This window comes from Aulostomus chinensis, chromosome 12, assembly GCF_037954235.1.
Source record: "Aulostomus chinensis isolate RoL2024-O1b breed Wild chromosome 12, RoL_Achi_v1.0, whole genome shotgun sequence".
Lineage (NCBI taxonomy): Eukaryota > Metazoa > Chordata > Actinopteri > Syngnathiformes > Aulostomidae > Aulostomus > Aulostomus chinensis.
In genome coordinates, this window is record NC_141331.1 from 205,839 (window position 1) to 215,241 (window position 9,403).

Here is a 9,403-nt window from a genome sequence, read left to right on the forward strand (position 1 = left end):
CATGACCTTTTTTAAAAACACAATGTTGAATTTTGTTCCATAGACAAATGTACGTAGGATCTGGATCCCCTGACAAGAAGGCGTCCTTACTGATGGACTTCCTGTTGTGTTGCAGGTGAGAAACCCTATGAGTGCTCCAACTGTAAGAAGCGCTTCTCCCATTCTGGCTCCTACAGCTCCCACATCAGCAGCAAGAAATGCATTGGGCTCATCACTGTCAACACACAAATCCGTAATGGAAACAACAATAAGCCTGGGTCCTCCCCAAACTCCTCAACTTCATCGCCTGGTAGCCCCACCCTCACCCAGCTCCGCCACAAACTGCTGCTAAGCCCACAAGACCAGCAAGGACCACAGGACATCAAAGCCGAGCCAGGGGACTTCAATGAGTACCGGTTGCTGATGGCATCCCAGCACAGGTTTGGAGGATCAGGCGTTTACATGAACGGCCATGGTGGATGCCTTCAACGCTCTGCCAACAGCCCTCTTCAACAGCTGGGGGGGCTGGGGATAGACCTCCCTCTGCTTGGCTATTCAGCACCTCTCACTAACAACCTGAGCGAGGTGCAGAAGGTGCTGCAGATGGTGGACAACACAGAGAGCAGGCAGAAGATGGATCAGAACCCAGAGGATGTGTCCAAGCTCAGGGCCTACCTGAAGGAGCTTGGAGCCCAGATGGAGGTGCAGAAGCTGGCTGTTAGACTTCAAGTGAGGAGCCACAGCAGCCCTGCCAAGAGCATCATCGATGACACGCTGGAGAAGGTCAGTGAGGCCAAGAGTTTGATAGATGACAACAAGAGGTCACTGGACGGTGAAAAGGAGAAATCAAAACACTCAGTGAACTTGAGCAGTCAGGTCCAGAACCAGTTCTTACCATTCTCCTGCCAGTTCTGCAAAGAACCCTTCGCTGGGCCCATCCCTCTGCATCAGCATGAACGTTACCTTTGCAAGATGAATGAGGAGATCAAAGCTGTTCTTCAACCAGCTGAGAGCAGGGGGACCATGTCATCTGAGCCGATGTCCAGTATTGACTGCAGCAACAGCCCTGCCAGCCCCTTCAAGGACCACGTGTCGGTGCTGAAGGCATACTTTGCCATGAACATGGAGCCAAACTCTGAGGAACTTCTCAAGATTGCCATCGCTGTAGGTCTTCCTCACGAGTTCGTACAGGAATGGTTTTCCCAGTGGAGGAGCCAGGACCCCCACTCTGTGGGGCAGTGGAGAAACTCACCTCCTGGTGAGCACAGTGGATCAGAAGCTAACCACAGTTTGAGCCAGTCCCCAATGTCCCTTCCTGCTGTAGATTTTGCTAATAGTGAATCTACTGTGAGACAATTTGCAGCCAACAGGCTGGCAGCGGCAGACAGATCCCTTGAAACTTTGGACCACTTAAGGAACACTCCATCACCCCTCAACCTCTCCTCAACTTCCTCCAAAACCTCTCAGAGTAGCTTATACACCCCCAACAGCCTGGTGTCTGAGGGTACCCATGCCGAAACACCACTGGACCTGTCACTGCCCAAACACCTGGCGCAGAGGTTTGGCTCAGTGGGAGAGAAGCGAATCAGACCCAACAGATTGAACAGCGAGCCACAAGTACAAGACCAGGCATCCGAACCCTTAGATCTGGTCAACATCAAGAAGGAGGCTCTGGGCTGCGAAGGTGGAGGAAATGGTGTCCACCAGCTGGAAAAAAATATCAGTCCCCTCTTTGGGATTAATCCCTTTGCTGCTGGTCCTGTATACAGCTCCCTCCCTCCACACGGAGCTTTTCCTCCACCCACATTCATGTCACCTTCACAGGCCACTATCCCAGGCCTAAGGTCATACCCAGCTATCGACCCCATGAGCTTCCTGCCTCACATGGCCTACACCTACCCTACTGGGGTCACAACGTTTGCTGGGATGCAGCAGAGGAGGAAGTACCAAAGGAAACCAGGTTTCCAGGTAACAGAAGCTGATAGTAGATGTTCTCATTCTGACACTGTGAAGACACCACAGGAGTTCATTTTTCTGCTTGTAACAGTCTATGGTTAGTATTGTTACTGTGGCTACCATGGTTTCCATGGTACATTCCAGAATCCTGACAAAAGGGCCAAAGGCCCTTGGCCACGTCGAGTTGGTGCCAGTGATCTGAGGTCCATTCTAAACTGGTCTGTAGGACCCACTGAGAAGAAGGAACCAGGGCCAATAAAGATCAGCTGGTCAGTTCTCAGAGGTCAAAAGTTGATGGTTAATTAGCAGGATGAGGCGTGACTAACAGGTCCAGCTCCTAGAGAAAATGGTTCTGTAGACCTGCTTGCTGGCATCCTCTCAAATGTCCATATGTCTGTTGGATGAAGGGACTTACCCACCTTTAAGCTCCGTCCAGACGTGGGATCATGGTGGCGGTGGGGGGTCCCACCAGAAGGCCAACAGGTGTGGGATTATTGGAACAATGTGTGTGTTTGTGTCTCAGGGTGAGCTGCTGGACAGGACGGCAGCGGACTTTCTGTCAGGCCTGGATGACCTGGCAGACGGTGACTTGCCGCTCGCCAGGAAGAAGATGAAGAAGTCTGAAAGTGGTATGTACGCGTGTGACTTGTGCGACAAAACATTCCAGAAGACCAGTTCCCTCCTAAGACACAAATATGAGCACACAGGTATATATGACACTCGGACACTCTTCTGTCCCCCCCACCTTCAACCTCCTCTTCCTCCTACACTTCTTCACCTTCTCTTGTTGTTTCAGTTTCGTTCTCTGTCCACTTTAACATGCTCCTTTTTTCAGCGGGTGGGGGGGTGCATTAGTGGTAATGGGAGCGTTAATCATGACACTCTTCATCATCATCATTCTGACTGTAGAAACAGATGGATGAAAATAGGAGAGGAAGACATGGATATGGTGTGTGTGTGTGTGTGTGTGTGTGTGTGTGTGTGTGTGTGTGTGTGTGTGTGTGTTTGTGTGTGTGTGTGTGTGTGTGTGTGTGTGTGTGTGTGTGTGTGTGTGTGTTCATCCATCAAAGGAATTAATGTTTTTATCACTGTCGCATGACCCAAAGATCTAACACTTGACAGATCCACCTCATATAATCATGTCCTTGTCAGTGGTATCCTTTTGACTCCACCTGTTGTTCCAGTCATAGACCTCCTCAGCTTGGCAAATTGTTTTTTTGGCAAGACGTTTTTGGAGAGATCATTTTTGACGTCTGATATCATGTCAAACTTTCATTTTCTTATTCTTTTCGGAGCACATTACCTGTGACACTGTAACAGCACGGGTCAGTTCTCTCATTGTTTGGTGCTGGTGTCTCCATGGCCTTTTCTAAGTGATGTGTGTTTCTATTGATGGATTTCTGAGAGCAGAACCTTCACCTCAAATTTCCTCTACTGACCTTATATGGTATTTTCAGACCTTAGATATGCTAAGTCTCAAGAAAAGGGGGAGATGTTCCAACTGCTTAATACATTTGTTTCCTCGTGATATGAGTGTTCTCTGGTGACACGAGTGTTCCCTGGTCATACGAGAGTTTCATGAGAGTGTTCCCTGGTCATACAAGTGGTTCCCGATGATAAGCGTCTTTCCTGGTGACACTACGGTTACCTGGTTATGCAAGTGTTTTCTGGACAATCAATCAGCTCCTTCTTTAAACATGAAAACTAATATAATAATTACAAATATAGTTTCATTCCTTTGGGGACAGAGGTCATAATCTCGCTTTTGTAAATTTAGAATCTTTTCAGTGATTTTTTTCACGTTGACTTCCTGTCACTACATCTCAATAGATGTCAGCCATTTCTACGCTTTCAAAATACATAAAGATTTTAACCTGAAATTTGCTGATTGAAGCAAATGTGTCACATTATTTATTTGAGGACGTCAGTTTGTTGGTAGGTTACATGTCAGAGCAGTGTCACTGAACACTGAAGTGCAATCTTCCTGATGCGATTCTGGACTCCCAATGTCTCACCTGTTCTGCCTTTGTGTGTTGCGAGGGAGGAGCCTTGTGAAGGAATCATCATGCTCCTCCTCCTCAGGCCTTGGGTTGTGATGTCATCCTGTCACCACAGCTTCATAGCTTTTCAAACATCTCTACAGAATTCACTGTTGCCATCGCAGGGATGGATCCAGTTTCATTGCTTCCATGTTTACTGTTGATAGCAGAGCCCTGCCCATTCACAGATGATAACCCTCTGTGTCTACTGCAGGGTCATGTGACCTGCAAGTGAAATAAAGCTGTTCCCCTTGCAGACAGCAGACAGACGTAAGGGGGAGCTTTCTGACAGTAATTGAACATATCGTCTAATTACTTGACCACTGGCTTGTTACTTTGTGGCATTGTGTTCCTTTATCGACATCACATGGTGGTATGGCGTCCTCACTGTCCCTGTGCTCCGCCCCTCTGTGTCTCCGCAGGCAAGCGCCCTCACCAGTGTCAGATCTGTAAGAAGGCCTTCAAACACAAGCACCATCTCATAGAGCACTCGCGCCTCCACTCAGGAGAGAAACCCTACCAGTGTGACAAGTGTGGCAAGCGCTTCTCACACTCGGGCTCGTACTCCCAGCACATGAACCACCGCTACTCCTACTGCAAGAGGGAGGCTGAGGAGCGAGAGGCTGCAGACAAGGAAGCACGGGACAAGGGTGGCGGTGGTGTGGTGGCAACCAGCCTGGAGCCCACTGAGCTGTTGATGAGGAGAGTTTACCTGCAGGGTCTGGGGCCTCTCGGATACTCAGACCCTGAGGACCAGCAGGAGGACGCCGGCAGTGGCAGTACAATCCTGAGGGATGGCACTGAGGCAGGAGGAGGCAAGAGGGATGTGAACAAGATGTATGAGGAAGTGACAGACGGACAAGAAGCAGGTTTCAGTGATGAAGAGGGGGGGGGCAGCAACAGCCGGAGTATGCTGGATTTGATGAGGGACGACGTGGCGGGCAAAACCACGATGCCACTGATGGACAAGGGTTCACAAGAAGGGATGACAGACAGCAAGTTGGACCAGGACGACTAATCTGAGAACGATGTTTGTTTCAGGATCCCCACAAGAGACGAGCGCATGCCACTCTCTGACCCAGATTTAGGATTCAAACTGTTTTCATATGCATAAAAACAGCCAACATGCCACTGACATGATGTTTTCAGTGTTCTCATTGATGTGGTCAGCTTAACTTTGCAAAGCATAAAGGTTGCTACATTTACATGTCGTCGTGTGACAGGACAAGAGTATTATTCCATCTAGCAAGGTGAAGTGGCTACTCAGAGGGATTATTGACGCAGGATGATAACGTGTTCTTGGTGTGGACGACGACCAGGATAATTGAACGTATCAGTGTCCTCAGCAAGGGTAACGTCCCACAGCAACATACACTTTAACCCTAAATGTTACGTTTTTAAATATTTGGTCGAATGTGATGTCAGAATGTCATCGAACTGCAACATCAATTTGATGTAAAACACAAAATCAGCAGAAATTTAATTTCTATATTTCCAGTTGTGTTGTTAGGAACCAGAATCCAATGTCTTCCTAACGTCTCATGCCAACGCCATCTAAATGCTTGGTAACAAAATGTTTGCATCAGCGCATCATGAAAGAATAACATCTCAGGGCGTGGACAGAACCAGGCTAACTGTTGCTCTGTTTCCAGTCTTCGTGCTCAGCTCATGCTCCCTGCAGTTCCATTCCAGTCTGTGTGCTGTTTCTCTGTGGTTCTGGTCTGATGCTCAGCTGGCTGATTCCCCAGTTCTAGTGTTCATGGTGAGCTTGGCTATGTAATTTAGCAACCTAGATGAAAATCTGGCTTTTGATGACCTGTAAAAATGAGCAGGGCCAATGAAATCAAAGCACATCTTAGTCTCCATCTGCTCAGAGAGGAGACGCCTCGTCAGTAATGTTGGTTCAGTCCGCCACTGATGTGTCTTGATGAGCGTCTCCATGTCGTCACTGAAGTCCAGCTGATTTAAAGTTCAGTGTTAGGGAGACCTACAAGCTGAGTGGTGCTATAATGTCCTTAACTTCCTTTTTCTTGTTGTGTCAAACCATCAACAGGAAATTGCACTCAAGTCCCCAAAATCACTACAAAAAAATGGAGTGTGAAAGAGGCTTCGCCACTTCCTGTCAATGTCATATATCCATCTCTTTTACTGTAAAATTGTTAATTCTTGAAAACCACATAATTGTAGGTTATATATACAATTTAAATCTGTCCATCCATCCTCATCCATTTATCCACGGATTTAAATCTGTGATTTTCAAAGTAAAACGTTCGTCAGTCTTAAGGAGCAGCGGCGTGTGAGATGACGCTGCCGCGTGGGTCGTGTCTCTAGAGAACGCCTTATATGCAAACCCTCTCACCTGTGCCATCCGTGTTCACCTTCCACCATCTTCTTTCCAACTTTGTCAGATGTACCATAGCTCCACTGCAGTTTCTTAGTTTACATGTGTTTGTGCAATTTTCAGAGGTTTTTCGTTCTGCTACAGTATTTTTTTGTCAGTGTTACTTTCTTGGTTGAATATCCCAGCATCAATTTGTGTTTGTTTTTTTATTTGAAAGTGCACCATTTTATTTATGTGACTCATTTTATATTTCCTAATTTTATTTATTTCATACTGTAGTGTACAGTATTGGAGTTCCTCACAAACAGATATATTTGAGTGAAATGACTCAGCCCCGGACGATTGTGGCGAAATTATGAATCAAGCGCATCTGTGCTGTTTGGAACATTCCAGTTTTTAGTTTTTGTCCTTTAAACCACTGGAAATTCCAAACTGGGGAACTTTTTTATGATATTATTGTGAAACACTGTATTTTTTATCTTTGTCCAAGGAGGACGGGGCTGATGATGAAATGTCTCAGATATTACTATTGAATTATTAATTTCTCTTGGACATGCTCAAATAAATGTAGCCAAATTCAATTTTAATAAAGTTGTGTTATTCTTCTTGTAGCACATTGTGTCTTTGAGTCATGATAAGCTGGTGTTTTCACATGAAACCTACAGAACAGTTCTAATTACAATTTAAATTGGATGTATGTGACATGATTATCAATGAACCGACACACCCGAGTACAGCACAATGTCATTAATGACAAATTCATTTTTTTATGTGGCGGCCCGGTGGAGCAGTGGTCCTCACTGTGGCCCCCCATCAAGAAGGTTGTGGGTGGAGCAGTGGTCCTCCCTGTGGCCCCCCATCAAGAAGGTTGTGGGTGGAGCAGTGGTCCTCACGGTGGCCCCCCAGCAAGAAGGTTGTGGGTGGAGCCCCGGCTGCAGCACGGGGTCTTTCTGGGTGAGTCTCCATGTTCTCCCTGTTCCTGCTGGGTTCTCTCTGGTACTCCAGCTTCCTCCACAGTCCAAAGACATCAAGAGGGACCAGGTTAATCCAGACTCTAAATTGACCGTAGGCGTGGCTGGGAGAGCCAATGGTTGTCTGTCTCTATGTGTTGGCCCTGCCATGGACTGGTGACCTGTCCAGGGGGAAGGCTGCTGGGATAGGCTCCACCCCCACCACCCTCAACAGGAGAAGAGGGGGAACATGGAGGGAGGGATGATGGATGGATGGAGGGATGGATGGAGGATTTTTTTATGTAAACTCATCTGTGGTGCCTCAGGTCCCTTGTCCAAGTCATCTGGGTCTGTCTTTGTGTTGGCTGGTGGGCGTGTCCTTGTGTCTCTCTCTTCCAGGTGCAGTGATTTCCTCAGCACACCTGGGCCCTGTGTGGCTGAAGTGATTTAAACCCCTGCAGTTACTCAGTTTCTTTCTCTCTTCTCCAGGCACCGCGTGGGTTCTGTTGGTTTGATTTCCCCTTTGTTTTGTTCACACAGACAACACCAGCACACACACATCCACACACTGCACTACTGATCCAACTGGTTTTCCACATCTCATTTTGTGAATAGTTCCTTTGTAATTGTAATTCAGTCAGATTTGGTTTAATAAATACCTTTGTTTGTAATGTCATCAAGGTGTGGTCTCCTTTTTTGTTGTGACCGTTGAGCCAGGTCATGACGAATGGGGGCTCATCCGCCATTTGAACCCGGGACCTCTCGCAGAAAAGACTGTTGGCTGTTTGTCGAGTAAAGGTTTTTCTAATAATATGGGGATGTAAGTTAATAAGTATAAAAGATAATCAACCAGCACATCATTAAACTCTGATAAACTGAAGTTCTGGTGCTGGGCCCAAACACCTGAGGACCACCTGATCTGATGAGACCCTGGCCCCCAGCACCACCGTAGGAACCTAGCAGTTCTCTTTGACCAGGACCCTTTAACTCCCACATTCAACAAATCTCCAGGACGCCTTCTTCCATCTACGTAACATCGCTAAGATCAGACACATCCTGGCTCAAGAAGATGCAGAAAAACTAGTCCCTGCTTTTGTCACTTCCAGGCTGGATTACTGCACCTCCCTCCTACCAGGCTGGACTAATAAGTCCCTACAGACTCTCCAGCTGGTCCAGAACGCTGCTGCCCCCCTGACTAGAACTGGTAGCAGAGACCAGGTCTCTCCTGGACTGCTTCTCTGCATGGCTCCCTGTCAGATTCAGAACAGAATTTAAAATTCTCCTTCTACCATCAAAGTCCTCAACAATCAGGCTCCTTCATCCCTGACAGAGCTCCTAGTCCCCTATGATCCAGCTAGAACCCTTCACTCCCATCCTGATCACAGATCCCAGATCCTGGTGCTGCTGGAGGAGGCTCCAGACCTGAAGAGGCTCCAGCTGCCACCCGTAGCGCCACCTGCTCACGTCCCCGTTTGTCCATCAGTCTCTCCTCCTTTATCTCTCTCTTTATTTCTGTCCCTCTCTTTCCTTCTGTCTCTCTGTCTTTGTCTCTGTCCATCAGTCTCTCCTCCTTTCTCTCTCTCCTTCTGTCTCTCTGTCTTCCTCCATTCTGTCTTTGTCTCTGTCCATCAGTCTCTCCTCCTTTCTCTCTCTCTTTGTCACTGTCCCTCTCTTTCCTTCTGTCTCTCTGTCCTCCTCCATTCTCTGTCTTTGTCTCTGTCCATCAGTCTCTCCTCCTTTCTCTCTCTCTTTATCTCTGTCCCTCTCTTTCCTTCTGTCTCTCTGTCCTCCTCCATTCTCTGTCTTTGTCTCTGTCCATCAGTCTCTCCTCCTTTCTCTCTCTTTATCTCTGTCCCTCTCTTTCCTTCTGTCTCTCTGTCCTCCTCCATTCTCTGTCTTTGTCTCTGTCCATCAGTCTCTCCTCCTTTCTCTCTCTCTTTATCTCTGTCCCTCTCTTTCATTCTGTCTCTCTGTCCTCCTCCATTCTGTGTCTTTGTCTCTGTCCATCAGTCTCTCCTCCTTTCTCTCTCTCTTTATCTCTGTCTCTCTGTCTTCCTGCATTCTCTGTCTTTGTCTCTGTCCATCAGTCTCTCCTCCTTTCTCTCTCTCTTTATCTCTGTCTCTCTCTCTCCTCCTGT

The 9,403-nt window shown here is 47.4% G+C and overlaps 1 protein-coding gene across 6 annotated transcripts in view; it reads left to right on the forward strand.

Moving 5' to 3' along the window:
- LOC147251634 (zinc finger E-box-binding homeobox 2-like) overlaps window positions 1–7,478 on the forward strand; it is a 31,663-nt gene extending 24,185 nt beyond the window's left edge. For 3 of the 6 annotated variants that reach the window (XM_086219462.1, XM_086219461.1, XM_086219460.1), the window contains 3 exons: window positions 116–1,947; window positions 2,459–2,642; window positions 4,397–7,477. In XM_086219462.1, coding sequence (XP_086075588.1) covers window positions 116–1,947; window positions 2,459–2,642; window positions 4,397–4,992 — 2,612 coding nt within the window. In that variant the 3' untranslated portion in view covers window positions 4,993–7,477. The other 3 variants (XM_086219463.1, XM_086219465.1, XM_086219464.1) reach the window with 3 other exon arrangements.
- The last annotated feature ends 1,925 nt before the right edge of the window (window positions 7,479–9,403 follow it).